Consider the following 23,582-nt stretch of genomic DNA (forward strand, 5'->3'; position numbering starts at 1 on the left):
AGTATCTCCAGTTGTACTGATTTGATTTTTGTCTTTCTGGTATCATTTTATGCATTAAAATGTACTTCGGTTTGGTATTTCTTCTTGTGTTGCGTTTTCACTTTAATGCTGGTTATGTACTACACAAATATTTTACACAATGCCTGCAAGTTAAACCTGAATGCTTTTGTCCAAGCTACCTGAGGGTTAATTTAGGGACTTTTGGGTTCACCCCGACAAGGAATGTGGTTGTTGTTTGAGTCAGTGCTCCACTCCTGTCGACTAACAACCCAATCCAATTTCTTATACTGATAAATTTGAATTGATTAATAAACTGCCTATACATCTTAAGAACTGGCTGGTTTAAAGAGCTAATATTTAATTTAAGTTGGGTGTTTCTTTTCTTGATATTAACAAAATAATTACCAACTACGCAGGAGGTATGCATGTTTAGTCAGACAAACTGAACTCATGTTTTAGCACAGGAATGGAAATGTATAACGCAAGGATAGACTCTCCTGAATTTCCGTAGGTTCAGTTAAGATCCCTTTAAAGGAATGGGCATACCCATTTAAAAGGAAGAGTGAGGTGGGGTGGATGAGCAGGGGACATGCCTTCTTCCATCCCTCTCCTTTATTCCAGTTCCTCTTCAATACAGGAAGACGTTTGAGTGGCTTCAGGGGAACGGCGGAGGGGGTCAACAGGCCTCCTGCCACCCTTTTGCTTTTTTCCTGGCCCTTCTCAGTGTACCTTTCCTGCTCCTGCTCCTTCTATTCCAACACCTTCACCTCAGTCCCATTTACTGTGTATATAGTTTTATTTCCCACACCCAAATATTTCTGGCGATCCTCCATGCACCAATAATTTATCAATATGGAGACCCCAGACCAGGTCACCAGGCTGCTGTAAAACATGTTATCCATCATTTGGAAGTACCCTGTAGACCTGTATCAAAAACTAACACCTCAACTGACAAATAAGTACTTGAATTAAGATTACAGGGCTCTCACCCCTGGAGAACCGACTGTATCCTATCATTTTTGGGTTGTTATCAGATATCTAAACATCCGTGACCTGTTCTGGATGAACACAATATACAGGCTGAAATCCTGTCCTGACTGCAAGGGGCAAGTACCCTGGAAGACTGAACAGAGAAGCCTCAACTTTAAATCCACAAAGGGCAGATGAATCACATTAATAAAGGGATCAAACTATCTATGAAATGTTGCCATAGCTGCAGAACTAGTGACATGAATGACATACTTAACCCATGAGTACTATGCACTAAACACAATGCTTGCTCATACACTCATTTTCACTGCCTCTTTTTCTGTATCTGTCGGTCTCTGTTTTTCTCTCTGCCTATGCCTTTCTGTGCCCACCTACCTTACTCTATCCCTCTCTAGGAAGTCTATCTCCTTAAGTTCCCCTCTTCTTGGTTTATCTCTGGTTTCCACACCCATACAAAAGTTGGTCAACTGTTTCAAACAAGGAACAATTCTCAATTCTATTAGCAACTGGTTCTACACTACATAAACCAGTTATGTAAAATGCAAAGCAGGGTATGCCAACAATTGTATCTGAGTGAAAGTACAGCAGAAATGGAAGAGCAGTGAATAGGCAGTACAGTGATGGGACGGAAACACAAAAGCTCATTGCATAGTCCCAAGAAGAAGAAGGCAATTTGTATAAGTTACTTTTCTTCAGTAATGTTGCTCTTAATGGATACTCGAATCACAGATTTCTCACCTTTAGAATAGCCCAAAGCACCAAACTGGATCTGTAAGATTTTTCATCTTAGCTGGTAAGTGGCTGCATTCTGCAACTTCACACTGCCCCTGCTCTACACCAGAAGTGACAGCTAGAGTCACACATAAGTGCCATACAAGTGCACAGACTTTAGCTTCTTTCTGGACACAGTCTGTGCCCTTGAATGCTAACCTCAAAAAACAAATGTGTCGTGCCAGTGTACAGCTCTCTTAATTAGTACAACTTTTCAGATGGGGAACAATTCCTCAGAATGAGGAACTGGGAGGGAGGTGAGGAATCTGTTAAATAGAGTATCAACCAGTAAAAGCATACTCTTTTGATGGCAATTTTTAATCACATATTCTTCATCTTTAGAATAGATATGAAAGCAGTAACTCCCCCAGTGGAAGGTCTCTGGAATGACAAAAACGTTCCACAGAACCAAATGGCCAAACTGCCCGGGACTTGGCTGTCAAGGCAATAATGCTTTGTGTTTATGTACAATGATGCCTGTTTTGCAGCCTGACACATAGCAAGGACAAGCACTCCGCATGCCAGCGCACTGGAAGCAGCCTTAGCCTTGATGGAATGGGCCCTCGATCCTTCTAGAACTCAGCAAAGAGTGGATTGTCCACCAGATGGTCTTTGGCACAATCATTGCAAAAAGTCAGCGCTTTTCTGCGGTTCAACTATTGGAGCTCCACTTCCTCTTTTGAGGGGTGAGGCGGAGAAAAAACATCAGAAATGTGTTGTACCATCCAACATAAAATGGAGTCACAACCTTTTGGTAGAAATATCACTATTATTCAGCACCAGCTCGTCCGGAAAGAAGGTGGTGTTGGTTTGGCTTGAGTGGCAGAGCTTGAAGCTCACTCATGTTACAAGCTGAGTTTATGATGAGAAAGACCATCTTCAGGGTCAGGAGACATAGAATAAAGCTGTGCAGTGGTTTAAAAGGGGTGCACATAAGAAAAGTGAGAACCAAATTAAACTTCCACTGAGGCATCCAGAAGGGTTTTCGGAGAAACATGTGGATTAAACCTGTGAGAAATTGCATCACAACAAGTGATTTGAACAAAGGAGGTTGGTACAGTGAATGCAAAAAGGCCGAAAGGGTGGCAGATAATCTTCAACTGTGCCCACTATAAGCCCTATCTAGGCCAAAGATAAAACATAACAGACTTCTGTGGTAAATGTCCTCTCCACTGTTCTTCTCTGGATAGACTGTACTATGATATCTGTGACATCGTAGAATGCCTGGGTGTCCCTCTGGCTGACAGTGCCTCTCTCTAACTTACTGTGGCAGTTGGTCATCTCAGGCTGAGCTGCTAACAGCTGGCTCCTGGTGGGGTCTACTCTTGTACTTATTATCTTGGAAGGAACTTACAATAAAGAATCCTACCTACACAGTGGACTGTGCATCTTCCTTTAGTACATGTTGGCGACGTTTTAAGAGGATGAACCTACGTGTGAACTAAGGAATCTTCTACAGGAAAAGGAACTTAAGACATTTTGGAATTGCTTCTACAAGAAAAGGAACTAAAGACATTTTGGATTTATACTTCAGCAGAAAGGTAGCGCCCGGCTGACCCCACCAGTGTCCTGTTTCATCTTGGACAGCCTGCACCTGGGCGTTTGTTTGTGAAGGAGCTAACTACTTTGAAAGTACTCATTGTCATCTTGCTGTCATCTGGATTGTCTCCAGCAACAAAAGCGTCTGAAACTCGGGTGGCCTGATCACCCTTCTGTGTTTCTTCGTCTTTTAAGCCTTGACAGTTCGCAGTATGGGCATTGTTGTGTTTCACAAAAGCATTTGGCGTGCCTACTTTCACGCATTTGCCCAGCACCAGCACTTTCCTTCACAACTGCTACCATCGGTGCTTTTACAGAGCAGCTGTCTGAGTATCGTGTTACTTGAGTGGAACATTTTGTCATTTGCGCTAAAGTCTCCTACAAAAGCAATGTTGGCTTATCTTCAATGACTGACTTTGTGAGGAACAACTCCTCTGGCCAATTGATACCCGCGTCAGGTAGGGTGGTGACTGTGCCTCCGTGTTTGTGGCTGCGTGTTTCCTGGTGTTTTGAAGCATTTTACTGTTAAACACTTGATGATCATGCAGGTACTGTGGCACGACAGTTTAACCGCTGCAGTTACGAGTCACGAGCCCCCCGCCACGCGCATACCCTCCACACACGCAGCCCTACCTGTCTCATGTCGCATCCAGCAGTTATCTGTGACGTCTGCCCTACTGTCCGGTCAACGCTTTTTACTGCACGTCTTTGCCGTGAACCATCCGGCGGAGGCGTGACAGCGTGCCGTCATCTTGGTCCGCTTCAGTGCGCTGTTCCAGGTTTTGTGTTTAAGTGTGTCTGGTGCTGCGACCTGCGACACGAAGTTTGAAGTACACGAAGTTTGAAGTACACGAAGTTTGAAGTATACGAAGTTTGAAGTATCCGTGTGGTCTTCCTGGTGTGACTACAACTTGCATACTGTGGTTTTTAACTTCCTGGTGTTAATGTAACGAAGCGCGCCGGCACCTAGCGTGCCTAGCATAGTAACGATTGTAACCATGATGTGTATACGCATCTGTGCCGCCGAGCCTACCGGTGTTGGGACACGAGCAAGGTCATTCACAGACCAGCACTATGAACATTACAATCATATCTATACCTGCGATCTCCGTTTCACAATTACTTGCAGGACTGCACTAAGGACAAGGATAACTTCCCCACAATTGAACAGATCTCTGGATAAAGACCTTCTTGCGCTAAAGACCCGGGTGAGAGATCGCTCACCGGAGCTTATCTTATCTGTTATCTACTGTTGTACTTCATTTCTCGCTGCATGTTTTGTGTTAGTCAACACTTTGCTGTATGTTTGGAGTGTGCTGTTGCATTGGTTCGTGTTGGACCGAGTTTATTTCTGTGTGCAATGCCTACTTTCATTTAGTTTGTGTGTAAGGCGTGGGGGCACCTATTGAGTGAAAGTTTGAGAGGAGCCTTACTATTTCATTGTTATTACAATGCCTGCTTTCCTTTCGTTTGTGAGTTAGGGGTGGGGGCACACAGTGTTTGTTGTTGACACTTTTGAGGGTTGTTAGTGTAACAATACTCTGAATTTGTCTTTAGACGAGGTGTTGTTTTAAGGGTCAGTACTCTTAGGTCATTGTTGTCCTGGTGTACCCTATTTTGGGTAGGTTGTCTGCATGTGGGTAGTCAATGCCCATGTTTGTGTCCTAGGGTCATGTAGAACCTTATGGTGTACCCTATCTAGGGGATGTTGATGTCTTGAGTTTCATGGGTGAGTATCCTAACTTTTACTCTTATTGGGTAAGGTTGTGTATTTGTGGTTAGTCAATGCCCCATTTCAGTTCCCAGGTTTACTATCCTGCGGTGTACCCTACTTAGGGGAGGTGGTGTATTTGTGGGTAGTCAATGCCCCATTTCACTTCCCAGGTTTACTCTCCTGTGGTGTACCCTACTTAGGGGAGGTGGTGTATTTGTGGGTAGTCAGTGCCCCATTTCGGTTCCCAGGTTTACTATCCTGCGGTGTACCCTCCTTAGGTGAGGTGGTGTATTTGTGGGTAGTCAATGCCCCATTTCAGTTCCCAGGTTTACTATCCTGCGGTGTGCCCTACTTAGGGGAGGTGGCGTTTTTGTGGGTAGTCAGTGCCCCATTTATGTTCCCAGGTCTACTATCCTGCGGTTTTCCCTCCTTAGGGGAGGTGGTGTTTTTGTGGGTAGTCAATGCCCCTTTCCAGTTCCTAGGTTTACTATCCAGCGGTGTACCCTTCTTAGGGGGAAGTTATTTTATTTTTTGTGGGTAGTCAATGCCCCGTTTGGGTTCCCAGGTTGTCTATCCTGTGGTGTACCCTACTTAGGGAAGGCTGTCTTTTTAAAGGGTTTGTACCCAGGGTTGTTCCCTATTTTTGGTGGAGATTGTTTAACATTGTTTCTTCTTGACACTCTGCTTCTGCCAAAGTCTACCTGCCTGAGATTCGTGGCCAAGGGTTTCATGTCGGTGGGACTTTGTGAAGAGTTTTATCATATTTTTCTCTGTCAGCATGTTTTGTCAGGGGACCTTGTTAAGGGTCGTGCCTACGCTCGCCTTTGTTTATCAGGGTGTTTACCCTCTGGTGTACCCATTTGTGAGCATGACCACCTTTCTTTGCTACTTTGGTTATCTTTCATCTTAACCATGTTTTTACCCTAAGGGAAGGGGATGTGGCATATAGTAGCATTTTGTTGTTTTTTTGTTCTTTTAAAATTTAGCATGTTTTTGTATTTCTGCTCATGCTAATGATATCTCATGCAATACTTGTTGCTTCTATGGTATTTTGCCTTTGGTTTCTCTTTTCTGTTCTTACTCCATAAGGGAAGAGGATGTGTGGTAAATGTCCTCTCCACTGTTCTTCTCTGGATAGACTGTACTATGATATCTATGACATCGTAGAATGCCTGGGTGTCCCTCTGGCTGACAGTGCCTCTCTCTAACTTACTGTGGCAGTTGGTCATCTCAGGCTGAGCTGCTAACAGCTGGCTCCTGGTGGGGTCTACTCTTGTGCTTATTATCTTGGAAGGAACTTACAATAAAGAATCCTACCTACACAGTGGACTGTGCATCTTCCTTTACTACAACTTCGAACAGTTTGGTCTGCAACAAGTTCTTAATACAGGTGACACACCAAGCCACCAATTTGTCCCATCATCCAGAGTAAACAGACGATGTAGAAGGATGACTGGTCACAAGGATGACATCCGCTATTTCAGGTAGATCAAATGTAGTCCACTGCCGCTACTGACCTGGGTGCAAGAGCCTGGCCTGCTGCTGCAACAAAACATCCTCCTGAAGACGCAGTCTGATCTGAGGACAAATTTTCATTGCGAAACGTTCGAGGTAACACACTCACCTCGCCTAATTGGGAGCCATTCGGTGTCTTGGGCTTGGTCGTTCCTGATCTTCTTCAGAACTCAGGGCAAGAGAGCTAGTGGCGGGTAGGCATAAAGGAATCCTGTGCTCCATTCTAGGCAGAATGCATCTCAGAGAGAGAGAATCTTCTTAGAATCTCCACAATGAAGTGTTAGCATTGTGTGTTCTTGATGGCGACTAAGATATTGAGTACGGGTTCTCCTCCCTGCCAGTAGGTGACCTGCACCATCTTTGGAATAAGGCCTCTTAACATGGGGCCCATGACGCTACTCCACCCTGTTTATTGCAATGCCAAATGGCGCTGGTGTTGTACATGCGGACCTGAACCAGCCACCCCTTGGTGGATGGCAGGAAGGCTTTCAATGTTAAACGAATGGCCTGCAACAGCAACAGGATGATGTGGAGATGGGTCCCCACATCTGCAATATAACACTGCAGCAATGCATCTATCACCACCATCAGCTCTAGTTGGGGTTGGGAGACGGGGTTAGCCGTGGTGAAACAGCCACCACTGGAGATCTTTTACAGTCTCCTCTGAAATCTTGATTGAATCTCATCAATTACCCTGGTGCTGGACCGACTGATGCTTCATATCACACTGCAGGGCCCACATACGCCACCTGGTATGGTCAATGAGCAGGATGGTGGATAACAATAGTCCATGAAACCTGAGAGCCAACTTAACAGAGACCCACGACCGAGGCCAAAACACAGGGATCGTAGCCTGAATGTCCTGGACTCTCTGATCTGGAGGGTAGGCCCGGTAAAGCACCATAATCAGGATGGCTTCAATGAAGAGGAACCTAAGCAAAAGGGCCAGGTGTAACTTTGGCACGTCGATCGGGAATTCAAACAATGAGAGGAAGTTCAATGTCATCTGGAGGTGGTCCACAACTTACTGTGGTGTGCCGGTCTTCAAAAGCTAGTTATCAAGAAAGTGGACAACTGGTACACCCAACCTTGAAGGTATGAAGGTATGCTGAAACTACAAACCTTCCCTTTCATGAAAATCTGAGGGACACTAGTGAGGTTAAAACGAAGCACAGAAAACTGAAAATGTGTGTGGCCCACTGTGATTTAGAACATGAAACTAAGGATCCTACAAGTCCAGCTCTACCAGACCAGTCTCCTAGATCCAGGGCAGCTAGAACATGGGTAAGGGTGAATGTCTTGAATTTATGATTCCACAGAGAGAAATTGCGAGATTGAAAATCTAAAATAGGATGAAAGCATCCACCCGTTTTCAGCACAAGTCAAAACAATGTGAGTAATATCTAGTTCTGATTTTCAAGGCCAGGACTCTCTCTCTCTCGATGTCTCCTTTCCCCCAAAAGAGCCTGAATTTCCTGCAGCAAGACAGAGAGGTCCCCTGAAAGCCACTCTGATGTAGGTGGAAGATGGGGTGGGTCAAAAAGGAAAGGCAGGGTGCAGCTCTGCTGAAGTATGTGCAGGACCCACCTTATGAATGCTGTGGCCTGCCTCAGTTGGAGAAAATAAATGATTCTGACTCCCATAGGTTCGTTTTTTGCAACCAAGGGAAAATTATTATTATTATTATTATTATTATTATTATTTTAATGGAGCAGATTATAACAGAGCAAGAAAATCATTCATAATACATATATTTGTTGATTAAAAGCTTATTAACTTATGGCTGGAATCATGCATTTCCCACATCTTCATCCCAAACAGGCGCAACTACTGCACCAATCCCATATAGAGATAGTAAAGTGCCATGCAAAGCAGTTTGATCAGGTTAAGTTCAGCTTACTAAAGACACAAGTATCCCTCTTATCCTAAATACAGAAACTAAAGTGAGGTGAATAGTAGCCTTTACACAATTAAGCCATTCACAATACTCCATTCCAAGCAGGAGCAACTCGGCGCCCATCCCAAATGCAGATAGTAAAGTGCAGTGCAGTACAGTTTAATCAAGTTATTGAATTCAGCTTATTAGAGACACAAGTCTCCCTCTTTTCCTGAATTCAGAAACTAAAGTGCGCTGCATAGCAGATTTTACATAATTAAACAATTCACAATACATCAAATGTTAGTAGCTTATAAAATTGGCTTATGGCTAGAGTTAAGTATTTCCCACAACTTTGTCGCACACAGGCACTGGCCCCACGCCCATCCACAATGCAGCTAGTGAAGTGCAGTGCTAAGCAGCGTGACATGATCAGATTATTACATTCAGCTTATTAACAGCACAAATCTCCTACCTATCCTAAATACTAAAGCTAAAGTGCAGTGCATAGCAGCTTTTACATAATTAAGCCAATATTTTCACCATTACGGATAACAAATCATTAAATACCACTTTGAATCCTTTCTTCCTTAAATAATAGATATAACTTGTCCACCAAGAATTAACCATCCTTTATCAGTATAAAGTGCTATATATTTTACTTTCTCGTTTCATCCATAAATTTCCAAACTACCCAGAATTTCTTAATTGCCCCTTCCCTTTTTGCATAGGCTTCCTCAAAGGTTTTACTACGTGACATTTTTGTATGCCACTTTAGGTAGGTTGGAGCTTTAGTTGTCCTCCAATTCTGAAGGACCAAGAACCGTGCTACTAAAGCGGAAATTGCTATAAACTCTTTTTCCCCTTGGGAAATTGGGGCATTAGAGCTCTGCCTTACAAACCCAACCAATGCTATCTCTGGTTCTGGTTTTAATTTTATAAGTAAGCCCTTGTTGAGGGCAGAAAACACTTTCTCCCAGAACTGAGTTAAGAGCAGACTGGTAACAAAAGTATGTAGCCAACCCCCCTGACCCATCTTTTGGCAGCGAAAGCAATTGTCCTCTACTTCTGAATACATTTTATGTAAAACTATTGCGGCCACATGCATCATTGTTGCCGTTTGCGATTTCTTAATTGCGAAAATTAAGGAATCGCAATTAAGAAATCGCAAAGGCTTGCATCAAGCAATTTTTTTTGCGATTTCTAAAAATTCCTTAATTGCGATTCACAATTTGCGAATCGCAATTAAGGAATCCCTTATAATTGATTCCTATGGGCTAAGAGACCCATAGGAATCAATGGGAAGTCATTCTCAATTTGCGATTCGCAAATTGAGAATGCAATTTCAAGGGTGCAGGGGGGGGTCCAAAGGACCCCCCCCCTGCACCCCTGAAATATAACTTTAAGTGCATTTTTCACACACAAATGCCCCAAGGGCATTTGTGTGTGTGTAAAATGAAACTTTCAAAAATGCGCTTTTGTGCATTTTTAAAAGTTTTCGCAAATTACCATGAAGGTCAACTTCATGGTAATTTACCTCTTCCCTATTTGCGAATTCGCAAATTTAAAATGTTCATGCATTGCATTTAAGAAATCTCAAATTGCGATTTCTTAAATGCAATCGCAGTCTTAGAAATCGCAACATGATTGCGATTTCTAAAATTGCGAAAAACATGATGCATCCCAATTTTGTCAATTGCATTCGCAAACGGCCGAAAATTGCGATTCGCACCGTTTGCGAATGCAATTGACATTGATGCATGTGCACGTTGGTGTATAATAAGACATCCAGCGTGATAAAATGCCATTCTTTTGAAATTTGCTGCTCATAGTGCTTTATTGCCATGCATCTCAATCTCCTGCCACTCTAGTTCTGAAAAAGTGCAGTGTTTCTTGGGAAATCTTACCTAAAAAGCTTGTTAATAGAGAGCTTTCCCTTTGATTCCGTAAAAGTCTGTACCAGTTTCCAACTCCCCTTAGTTTATCTCTATAAAGGCCTGTCATTAGGGGCGCAGGGACATTGCTTAATGCAGAGCAAACATTTTCACAAATTGAGTAATCTGAGAAAACCCTAAAAATACAGCTTGCAGCTAGCTTCACACCTAGCCTGGATCTCCTGCCATTTTAAACATCTCCCCCAGACTATAAAATGGCCTAATTCCCTAAACCCGTTATTGTTCCAGAATCTTATCTGGCTATTCTGTATATGAAGGCCCAGCATTTTGCATTCCGAGAGTTTAAAAAACTCATATCCTGCTGTTTGAGCCTTCATATGATGGAATGCCCGTATTCTATCCCCAAATTCCTGTAATGTCTTATATCGAGTCTTTTTTGGGAGTTTTGCTGTTTTGATAAAAACTGAAGTCTGAGATTCTGCGTACTGCACCAACTTATCCATAAAAAAACAACCCAATGATTCCTTGCCATTTAGCATTCTAGCCAATATAGCTACAAAAGTAGCTTCATAATACGTTCGCATTTGGGGGGGCGTGGCTAAGCACGCGACGTGAATGGACGCCTCGGGGTAGAGCTCCGCTCCGAGCTCCCCTTCCCGGTGTAATTATCCGGTAAATCAGACCCGAAACCAGCCGAGGGCCGACGGCGCGGCAGTGGGACACTATTCTCCGACTCCCTGCCGACTTTGGAGGCGATCGGCGCTTCCGCGCCGCACCGAGAGTTCCGAGACGCCAGAACCGTCCACACTGCATCCGGCCCTGGCGTGCGACCAGGCCAGGCCGGGGCTTCGCCACGTGCTGCAGGCCTCACTCTAAGGCCTACCCACAGACCCTGCACACGCTGCTGGTGCAATCAAGCAACGCCCGAGACCTCCAGAAGCTGACTGGAGACAAACCGGAGCCGGCTGGGAAGACGACGACCTGTGGCGAAGGGGCGCAACATTCCCGGAGCCTCACCATCAACCCCCACGCGAGCCGGGTAACCGGATTCAGCCTGAGAAGGTCAGTCAAGCACGCGCTACTGGCGGTGGATGGTGCGCAGCGACAGTCGGAGAGAAGGAGCCAGACGCCTCCACAGACGCCATTGCTGGGCGGATCCGGAGGACGGCGCGGAGCGCCAGAACGTCCGCCACACGGTGTAGAGTAGCAGGGGCCCCCAGGCGCATACTTCCCGGGACACATAGCGAACCTGAGGCCCTCGACACCACGTGGGTGCGGACATCCACATAACTCATACCACACGCCGGCATATTGCTATATACATCCAACCTCTCAACAGCCAAGTCGGCGCCGGACCACACGAGGCAACGCCGCGCCCACCTCCTTCATAAGGCCGCGGTGACGAGGTGATCACTCTCTCCAGATCTCCAGGCTGAGGTGGTGGAGCAGTACGTAGTCTGATGTCTACTGGGCCCAGAACTCGAACTGGAAAGGGGGCCAGTGGCTCCAACTTAAAGGGCAAAATGGACAAATCTGGGAAAGGCCCCGACTCAGACCAAACAACGGCGAAATTAGACACCATGCTGGCAGCCATGGAGAGATTGGAGGAATCCATACAATTGACCCGTACGTCCCTAGCCACGAAAATCGATAGCGTGGCCATAGACTTGACTCATTTGAGAGCGGACCATAAAAAATTGTCGGAGCGCACCACGACCCTGGAGGGGGACATGAAAGCGCTCAAGCCTCAAGCGGACCAGTCGCACAAGCAGATACAGGATTTATTGAACAGAGTGGAATTCCTCGAAGACAGGGCGGAGGACGCGGAAGGCAGGGCACGCAGAAACAACGTACGCCTCGTGGGGGTCCCGGAGAAATGGGAGGGAAGAACCCCCGAGAAACATATGGAACAATGGCTGAAAGATCTGCTACCGGAAGGATCACTATCCCCTCACTTTGTGATAGAGCGGGCCCACAGAGTCCCTACCAAACCACTAGCGACGGGATCCAATCCCAGACCCATGCTGCTCCGCATATTGAATTACCGGGACAGGGATACAATTTTACGGGAAACGCGCAAGCTCCACGAGATCCGGATTGACAATGCGACCGTGATGTTCTTCCCGGACTACACGATACAAGTACAGCGGCAGCGGCATTCGTTTCTGGAGGTGAAAAAGCGCCTGAGACAACTAGGGCTGCAGTATTCCCTGTTATTTCCTGCGACATTGCGAGTGGTGGCGGGAGAACGCACTCACTTCTTCACTGAACCCACGGACGTGGAGGCCTGGCTGGACAGCGGAGTAGACACGGTCCCTAAGACACACACAGGCCCGCGCCCCGACGACAACCTGGGAGCAGCAGAAGACGGCGCAGACCCCGCCAACAGACACGGTCTGACGCCAATGGCGTAGCAAACCCCTGCTGCATGTTTTGTTGGCCATGTTTTCCCCCCCTTCCTCGTTCACATTGAAGTGGTCAAAGCTTATACGTCTTAACACATTTGAAGGTGACGCCTGTCGGGTGGCGGACATGGAGTGCATAGGGAGGGACAGAGGGGCCTGGGCGGGGGAGCTCGCTTTACAATGTAATGTCAGCTGTTAAGATGTGCACGTGGAACGTGCGAGGTATTCACACACCTACACGCCGCTTTCAGATTCACTCCTATTTGAAACGACACCACGTCCAAATCGCTCTACTTCAAGAGACGCACCTTAGCAAGGCGGAAGTACCCACACTGAGACGCAGGTGGCGCGGACAGCTACATGCCACGGGTTTCTCGTCCTATGCTAAGGGAACACTGGTGTGGGTTAGACCGGGCATACCCTGGACGACGTTGGAAACACATATAGATCCGGAGGGGCGGTATGTCGCGATACATGGCAGGCTCGACGGTAACCCACTGGTCCTGGTCTCGGTGTACGCGCCCAATACTGGATTGGCAGACTTTCTAGCAAAATTATCAGCCACATTAGCCCCCTGGCACGGAATCCCCTGGATCCTAGGTGGGGACTACAATAGCACACTGGACACTGCTCTGGATCACTCACACCCTCCACCCCCCAACTCACAGGCTCAACACACCGCGAACTCGCTCGAAGCATGGGCCACCCAATGGGATATACACGACACATGGCGCAGCCGCAACCCAAACACTAGACACTACTCATATTACTCGGGGGCTCACGCACTATATGTACGGCTAGATAGGTTCATGGTATCTAGCGAGCTCTTACCACACATCGCTGACACTTGTTACATGGACCGCACGCACTCTGATCATAACCCACATATTATAGACCTGTTCTGGGAGCAACCGCGACCCCCGATTCCCACATGGAGGCTGCAGCCTGATCTCCTACTGGACGGTCCGCTCCGGAGCTCCATAGCTGCACAAACAGCGCAATATTTTGAAGACAACACTGGCACGGCATCGTCACCACAAATAGAATGGGACGCGTTCAAGGTGGTCCTCAGGGGGCACTGTCTGGGCACACAGGCTCACTCCCGACGCCAGCTAGAAATGGACCTCAAGCGCCTGGAGTCCACCCTGCACCAAACAAAACAGGCAGCGACCACTGACGACAGCGCTACCTTGCAAGAAGCACGTGCGGAACACGACAAACTGATAGATCGGTTGAAACACATCAACTATACGGCCCACTCAGCACGTACACACCACATCGGGGATAAACCTGGCAAGTTGTTAACCTGGCTAATACAACGCGAGGAACGCACATCGCCAGTGACAGTGATTCGCCTGGCCAATGGCCAGGCGGTATACACCCAGACGCAGATACACAGAGCATTTGTGACGCACTACAGTGCGCTGTACCAGTCCCGCTTGCCGGCCACGCGCGCGACCATCGAATCATACCTAGATGACATAGCGCTGCCCATCATAACAGACGACCAACGTGACGACCTGGGTGCCCCCCTGGAAGCAGATGAGTTACGAGAGGCCATATTCGCACTCTCGAATGGTAAAGCCCCTGGCCCAGATGGGTTACCGGCGGAATATTACAAAGCCTACTCCGACATACTCATCCCCGAACTCCTCAGGGTGTATTCGGCGGCGCTGGATGACTCAGCACTGCCTAAGTCAATAAACGAGGCGACGCTGGTGTCTCTCCTCAAGCCGGACCGTGACGGCATGCTTCTTGGGTCGTACAGACCGTTGGCGCTGTTAAACACGGATTACAAGATATTGGCGTCGACCCTGGCCAGACGCCTGGCAGCCCTGGTGCCTGCCTTGGTGCACGCTGACCAAAATGGCTTTGTGCCCGCCAGATGCACCTCCCACAATATAAGAAGGCTGTTCCGTGTCCAGGCCTACGCATTACCAGACTGGCCACGCTCGGGTTGCCTGGTTCTCGACCTAGAGAAGGTATTCGACTCGGTCGAATGGCCTTACCTTCTGTCTGTCTTGCGCAAGTTCGACTTAGGCGACGACTTCATCGAACTAGTCGGACTATTATATAATCAACCGGAAGTGCGAGTTCGCACAGGCAAACTGATGTCTGACTCCATCAAGGTTCGGCGCGGCACTAGGCAAGGCTGCCCACTGTCCCCTTTGCTGTTTTCGCTAGCGATAGAACCCCTAGCCGAGACATTACGTGCCAGGGGCACACACTGGGGCATCCCTCTAGCGGACGGAATACACATAGTATCGCTATATGCGGATGACTTGCTTTTATACGTCAAAGACCTCACCTGCATACCGCCGGAACTGTCAGAAATCTTCCAGTCCTTTGGAACCGTGTCGGGCCTTAAGGTCAACTGGTCCAGACGTCCCGGACACAGAGATAGTGATCCAAGGCGAACGGCTACCATGGCACCACACAATGTTCAAGTATTTAGGCATATACATCTACAGAACACCCCAGGACATCCTGGATGGCAACCTCACACGCGCCATAACATCCATTAGATCCCAAATTTCCTTCTGGAAGACGCTCCCACTTAATGTACCAAGCAGAGTGACACTGACGAAGATGATCGTCTTACCCAGACTTCTGTACTATTTTGCCAACATCCCAACATATGTCCGAGCCCGCACTTTCAAAGAACTGGAGACCATGGTTAGGGATCTGTTATGGAATACCGGAAGGCCTAGGGTGGCCCTGAGGAAACTCTACGCCCCAGTCAATGATGGGGGCCTCGCAGTACCAAACCTAGAACTCTATTATCTAGCGGCGCAGTTACAGTGGGTGACGACCTGGCTAGCGGGCAGAAACCTGGCAGACACCGCCACGGCTGCTGGTATGTTGACACACGCCCAGATCCACTCCCTCTTCCACCCCTTGGCAACCACCAGAAGAGCAACTCAACTGCACACGGCCGTGGCTGTTACATGCTACACCAGGAGCCTGAAGCTCACTAAACATACTAAACCGTACGCACCCGCGTTGCCACTCCTGGGCACGCCCACAGCCTCAACTGTCATCTCAGAGGCAGCACTAGAACACTGGACACGACAGGGGTGGACACCATGGCGGACCTATATGCCGATGGCGCATTACTACCTTTTGCGACACTGGCTGAGGATACTGGTCTCCCGGCGGGGCAGTTTCTACTGCACGCCTCCATAGTACTGACATACTCGCAAAAGTGGGGAACAATAGCGGAGGAACCACCCACACACCAACTAATACAGCATCTACATGTCATGGGAAATGGCACACATGTAGTACACTGGCTGACCTACGCACTACTGTCACACACGCAACAAATCCTACAGCCACTACGGGACAAGTGGGCGGCTGACAGGGGCAGGGACTGGACAGAGGGGGAGTGGACAATGTTAACGGGCCCGAGAAACATCCCACGAAATGCACGATTCAAGCTAATCCAATTCTACATTCTGCACCGTGCGTACCTATCCCCAGACAAAATTAATTCATACTTCCCGGGCCCGCAGCCAGTTGCCCGCGGTGTGCCCTGGAGGGCGCAGACATGTTGCACATGCTATGGCGCTGCCCGCACCTCCAAACATATTGGCAGACACTACTACCGATACTGGAACGTTGCACCGACATGAAAATACCACACACGTGGGAGGCATGCATACTAGGCATATACAAACGAACCAAGCACAACAAAGTCCCCTCTCGTTTCTGGGATCTAGGCCTCATAACGGCCAAACGGCTGATCACGAAACACTGGAAACGACCCACCCCCCCCCTGATGACGCATTGGCGTGCCTCCCTAGACAACTGGGCGAAAGCGGAAAGCATCACACTGCGCAATGAGGAAACTGCGGAAGTTCCCGATCGCAACATTGTGGGACGAAATGCTAGGCTCCTTGCACAAAGATATTCAAACGGAGCCCACCACACCAACAAACATAAATTGTGACCTTGACACCCCCGGTAGAGACCTAACCACCCAACCTCCAGATGCCACTGCAGCACCCGCAGGCGTAGACACACAGTAACCAACGCAGGGCAACTCCACCTGACGCCCTAAGCACACACCACACCCACTGCCCGAGCCCCTTGACCCTCCCCGCCGCTCAGAGACGACCTACCAACACCACTCCAAGACACCCATGGCTCCATAATGCACAGACAGATCCCAGCCCTAAATCACGCACCCAGCATCTGAGCGATCGATGACCACACTCCCACCTCAGTCCCCTTTTTAGGCTTAGCTCCTGTTTCATATTGTTCATTCATTTCTTTTTTCTTATTCTTTATTGAAATAATTTGTACAATATACTGAACAGACGGGAACAGTTATATTACATCATCGTTGAACTGTATGTAACACTGTACCATTGAGATTTGTGATGTGCCCCGCGACTGTGACAGACATCCTTGAGATGTGACCGACTGCATGGTGTACCAATGGAATTGCCTTTTATTCTGTGATTTCAATAAAAGATATATTTAAAAAAAATAATAATACGTTCGCATTTGGGGAAGTGCCAACCCCCCTTGCCTTATGTCGAGTTGAAGCACTGGAAGTCTTACGCATGATGTCTTTTTTTTCCAAATAAATTGACAAAGCATTACTTTCAACTTCTTAAAATACGACATGTTGATTTTAATCCGCACGCTTGAAAATAAGAATATTAATAATGGTGAAATGGACATTTTTATAAGGGCTACCCTACCGATTAATGTAAGTAGAAGAAGGGTCCATCTATCTAATAGATTTCTAATCTTTGAAATCATCGCTAAGTAATTCAATTAGAAAGTTCCTCATACCTGTTAGTAACGTAGATCCCTAAATATCGATTAAAGTCTAGAGATGGAGCTTGCCGTTGCAAAAAACTTGGAAGGATTTGACTACTTGCGCAGAGTAGCAGGATTTCAGTTTTATTATGATTAATTTGATATCCACCAATAGATTCAAACCGCATACATTCTATCAATGTTGTCCTGATTTTCTGTTCCTCTGGCCTAAGGTAAAGAATAATGTCATCTGCAAACCATTTCAATGTAGACATACCTGACAGAGGTGCTTTTATCTGCAGATAATCTTAACAGCGAAAGGTTCTATAAAAAACGCATACAGAGCGGGGGATAAAGGACATCCCTGGCGAGTTCCTGGCCTTATGGCCACACTTACTGCTAACTGAGAGTTTGTAAAAACTTGGGCCTCAACCCCTTGATATCTGTATTGGAAATGCCAACTTTGCAAGGACAGCAAAGGGAGCATCCCAGTTAACTAGATCAAATGTTTTATCAGCTACCGTCCACTGTCATGATTAATACAGGCAGTTTGTTAGTGTTAATAGAATCAATCTCTTGAACTAAAAAAAACAGTGTTTAATGATATGTATCTTCCGGAGACAAACTCCTTCTGGTCTTTAGGTATTACCTTCTGTGCTATAGATTTGCCCAGATTTTCTTTGTATTTTATAATCAAAATTCAGCAGACTGATTGGTCTATAAGAGTTGACATTTTTAGGGCTCTTGTCCTGTTCTACAAAACTTACTATACTGGACTCCTTAATAGTAGAAGGAACCTCCCCTCCTATTCACACAAAGTTAAAGAGGTCTACCAAAAACAGTGCTAGGTCCTCTGAGAATACCTTATAGAACTCAGTTGTCAGACCATCATTTCCTGAGGCCTTTCCACCCGGTATTATGGCGAGAGGACTCTTAATTTCAGTTATGGTAGTTTCAGCACTTATTTCCTCTGCTTGGTCAGTTGTCAGCTGTGGGAGATAGATGACCTCAAAATATTGATTTATCGCCTCCTTTGACACCGTATATTTAGTTGTATAGAACTTGTAATAATGGGCCACAAAGATTTTTGCAATTTTTACCTTGTCAGAACTCAATACCCTGGTCTCTGGTTCTTCCAATTCTGTAATTAATGTGGCTTCCTGCTGAACTCTGCCTGACCAGGCAAGCAATTTCCCCACCATCCGACTCTCCTCACTTTCCGAATTAATGGTTGTGCAGCTTGATGGGAATCGTAATGCGGTTTCCTTGTATTCTTATCTTTTCGGACTTTGCCTTACCCGAAGACCTGCACCGTGATGAAAACGTATCGCAGGAGCAGCCCCAAGAGCAGGAAAAGGACTGTGCTCAACTTTGCACAGGAATAGGACCTACGTGGCTTTCTACATTGCTGAGTGACACACAGCTTACTTTTGCAGCACTGAATCATCGACAGGTGCATAACGCACATTCTTGGTACGACTTTGAGTCATGGACTAAACCCAAACACAAACACAGTGGGGATCTGTTAGACACATGATTGTGGGACATGTTCCCTTGCACAATGGAAAATAATTTGTAAAAAAAAACTGGCAAATGGCGAGAAAAAGTTAGGACATAGCTCTATATCGGTGTGGAAATAAAGGAACAGACGTCAGCATGCCTGAATGGTGCTTATATGCGGCTCCAGTCATCGTTTACAGTGCTAACTGGGTGTGGTGCGGAGCTGCACAAAGCCACCTACTGTGCACAGGGGTTATCTTGAAAAATGTCCAGGATCCAATCAGGCACCTCTGGATATTCTAAATGTGAGGAATTTGCAGTAAGAAGTATCCCTCAGAATCACTTAACAACGTTACAGAATGATGTAGTGGCAGAACGAGGTAAGCAAGACAAAATCAGATAGAAGGGAGGGATGAAGGAGCAAGATATGTATCTTGACACTTCAAATTTGTCTCTGTGTACTTTTCTTGACATATGAAAGTACCAGGTTCTGATGTGTGTTGACACCGCCAAACACATCCATACTTCGTCATGCCTGAAGATTATAGAAGGCCTCTCACTGTGACAGCCATTCTATAATAGGGATGATATCAGATATATGACATCAACCCTTTGATTAGTCAGAGGAGCATGTTACTTGCACCGAGGTCGACCCATGCCAGAATTCCAGCCCAGCTGATTCCTGTTCACTTCATGCAAGGGATGCTACCCAGCTCTCCACCAAGACGGGCAGTCTGATTAGATCACCCTACTGGGATTTGTCAGATTCACTCACCCTATAGTACTTATATGCAAGCATTTATTCTCTGTAATAAGCAAAATGGTTGAACTGTTTATCTTTTTCGCCATTCTCGTTATGATAATCACACTATTTTATTTCCTTCTATTGATTATAGCAGCACAGTATTTTACTCAAGAATAACAATGCTTCAATAAATATTGAAACACTTTACTGTGCATTTTCTGTGCATCTCTTTTGGTAGGCATAGGTAACTAAGCGAAAGGGTTCTAGATCGGTTACCACAATCTCCTTGGGGAGTTACGGTTGTCTTGTTCCGACGTTGCACAATCTATTTGTTACCTTGTCAGGTATTGGCTACAGATGGTGCAATGTGAGCTAGCAGTACTAAGGCCAACATATTTGGATGGAATGTGTGGAGTCAGTCATGTACAGTTCTCATATTTATGTTTTTCCAACAAATGCACAGTTTTTACCAAGAAAACATAAGCCTTATAACATGGTTCCTATGGCGCAACATCACTGCCCACCCAGTTGATGATGGGAGCAGGGGTGCCACCCGACACACCATACGATGTGCGGCAGGTGTGTAGGATCTGGGTAGTGACAGTTAAGAGACTGATTCAGCAAACAATGTATGCACCAGATATGTTTCTATAGTCACTGCAACTGCTTGTTAAGATAGATGGAGCTATGTCGATCGATAGATGGATGGGTGAAGGCTGTGACACAATGAGTGCTCTCGACCCCGACAATAAATTTATTATGATAGAGGACACTATCATGTCCTTTGCTCTTGGGACAAGACAATATCTACAATACGCAAAGATTTCTTCCAAGGCACGCCAGTTGAGGCCGTGCTTTCTGGAGGCGCCGCCTCCCTCCCAGACGTTGATGGTGATCCTGGCCATGGTTGGGAGAGGGGTGGGTGGGCGAAAAATTATATCCAATGTATATCGGGCATTGAGAGATGGCCTCCCTGTGCCACCACACAAAATACTACATAAATGGGAAAGGGTGGTTGCGGAACCCGTGACTGACAGACTGGGAAATGCTACACGAAAGGGTGTGCATGGTTACCTCTAACGTCCCTTTTAAACTGATACAGTATAACTTTGTGTATCAGACCTACCTTCCCTCACAACATTGCACATCATATATTTTCCAAATCTGTTTATATAGTAGAAGTTGAACAGGGAGAAATAAGAGGAGGCATAAAGCAAATTACATCCCAAATAGCATGGTACACTGGGAGAGACTTGCAAGGATTATTCTTTACAATATAGACCAAGAAAGGGTGGGGAAACGACGGGAATGGGACAATATGTTTCATCATTAGCTTAATACACTGGTTAACATCTTTATCAAAGAAGGCTTTCCACGAGTTAGAGTCCCGCTGTATGGAGGTTTTTAGGGCACAGCCCTGGTGCATAGGCTATTTGAATAGGGTTTATGCATGCCAGGGTGACGGATGGAACATATGTTAATAGCTGTGTGTTGTTGAAAGCAAGAAGTGGGGATAGCGGATGTTCAACTCAACTATATAACAGGGGGAAGGGGAACGAAAACCAGGTAAGGGGGTGGGAAGGGGTGCACATCATATGACGGCCGTGCAGCTTGCTGCTCCCGATGCTGGGAGCTCGAGGCGGACTTCCTGCATATTGTGTGGTCTTGCCCATTACTGGGGGGAGGTGATAGAGCAATTAAACAGGGCCACTGGCTGGGCATTTCAACCCACTATTAGGCAGATACTATAGGGCCTGCCCCTTTCCCAGAAAAACAAGAAACTCAGCAGGGAATGTATGAGCCTTGGCCTGTTGTTGGCAATATGCTTTATTACTATAAAGTGGTTGGTGGCAGAGCCCCCGAGTTGTAGGCAATAGCTTTGCGGCACGTCTGAAGGAAATACGCATAAATAGCATAGGAGGCAATGAAAAAGTGGAGGATGACCTTCTCGCGTGAGCAGCAACGCTGGCGGACAGGAGGAATCCTATTTTTGAGAGTTGTTTAGGAGTTGAACAAACAAAAAGTGTCAATTGTGTTTAGCAAGTTTGTACGCCTGAGTTGGGACCAGAGCTGAAGGTTGTACCCCAACTTGTGCATTTCATGTCTTAAAGTTTTGAGCTCTGCGGCATCCACCAATAACACACCGTCCACCTTAACACACACATTTTCAAGTATTTCTAAACGGTGTGTAGGAGGAATGCATGCCTTCTGCCTAAATAACACAATATGAACACAAATAAGACAGAAATCACATGAGACTTAGTTTGAGCACCTGGTTTTAAAGAAGCCCAGGCGAAACACGATTATAGAGGATGATTACAATGAATTGTGCATATACTTACCCGATAATATTTAGCTGAAGGTACTATCCCAGATTTTTCCAAACAGCTGAAAAGAAAGTAATATCATTTACAACAAGAACCATTAATTAAAAAAGTTACACTGCTCTTCTACTGGCTTTCTATGCAGCATCAGCATCTGAAGTACAGCAACAAGTGCACAGCTTATGGCATGTACAAGTGTTAAACTTTCTTTGAATACTTCAAAAGATTATTGAATATTAATTGCCAGTTCAACTTATGTTGCCTCAGGTTCAGACTCAAGGCAAACTGGAAACATAATGGCTCTGGTTAAACTGTGGATACAGAGGTTCCCAATACATCTTTTGCAAGGCTATCGAAGCCACCCTCTGTTAGCACTCTTCTTACTGATCCACCCCCAAAAACCATAAGACGTTGATGAGCAGTCTTGACTTAATAGAAAGCGATAAAAATAAGTGGTCAAGGCAGGGCTTACAGAGGGTAGGGTCCTGCCAGGTCTCAGACCTGGGAGTAATAAAACACTGATTTTAAAATAGGACTGTACTGGATACGGTGTCCTTGTCCTTATATTTGCAGGTAAAAACACGGATTGATTTCTCGAAAATGAGCCTAGACAGCCTTAAGGTAATCTGAGTGAACAATGTAGTAGTACCCGTTTACATTCCACATTTTTACTTCATTGTGCATTTCCTAAGAATATTTACTTTTTCCAGATGTTGCATTTCTGCAGTTTTTTTTTATTATTTGAAAAGTTTATTTAAAAATAGGCTTATTAGGCAACATATATTAACTCTTATTTAGTAAATACTAAACTGAGTTGCTTTGTAGTTGAGGCTTAAGGCAGCACAATTTTCTCACAGTGGATGTCGGTGATCATATTGTGAGTCCTTTTTAGGTCGAGCCTAATGCAGCGCGCAAGCGCTGCTTACAAGAAGACCTCTTGGAATTGGTCTGTACTTTTTGGAAAATTTGTGCATGTACTGCACTGTTTCCAATGAGTACTCGTGCATGTACAGCATCCACCTGCAGGAGCGAGCAGCTGCGCCATCTGTTTCAAATTATCACACCAGCGCTTGTTTACATTTGCCTGTCTCGCAGCCGCGTTAATTGGAAACAGATGGCGGTCGAGCTCACTTTCGCGGCTGCTTGTTTCCTGATAATTTGTATACATGTCTCCAGCAACAAGCATGTACTGCAGTGCTGCATGCGCCTTCCTTGTGTTGACGACTTTCTTTTATAGAGCCCATCAACACAACAAAAGTGCTTGGTATTATACAGATTTCAAGCAAATAGGTGTTTTAACATATTGGAATGAAGGCAGGTTATTTCGATGTAAACAGACTTTTCGGTAGATTTTCTTCAGTTTCACTTGCTCTCTTTTCTACTCTAGCTGTCTAGTGGTTATGATGCTGACTTTACAGATGTTCAGTGCGTTGCTCTACTCTGCCTGGTTTTTCATGAATCTGCCTCAGACTTGCAGCTGCGGGGGAGGGGTGTTTCCGCTCCATCCCAGCCTAACTACACTAGTGTGTTCTTTC

At 46.1% G+C, this 23,582-nt stretch overlaps 1 protein-coding gene across 1 annotated transcript in view; it reads right to left on the bottom strand.

Annotated features, from left to right (window-relative positions):
• The window catches only part of RNASET2 (ribonuclease T2), a 207,144-nt gene that overhangs the window by 33,325 nt on the left and 150,237 nt on the right, over positions 1-23,582 (bottom strand). The window contains exon 8 of the mRNA XM_086927241.1: positions 22,066-22,111. Coding sequence (XP_086783367.1) covers positions 22,066-22,111 — 46 coding nt within the window. The remainder of the gene's footprint in view (positions 1-22,065; positions 22,112-23,582) is intronic.

This window comes from Lissotriton vulgaris, chromosome 6, assembly GCF_964263255.1.
Source record: "Lissotriton vulgaris chromosome 6, aLisVul1.2, whole genome shotgun sequence".
NCBI classification, from domain to species: Eukaryota; Metazoa; Chordata; class Amphibia; order Caudata; family Salamandridae; genus Lissotriton; species Lissotriton vulgaris.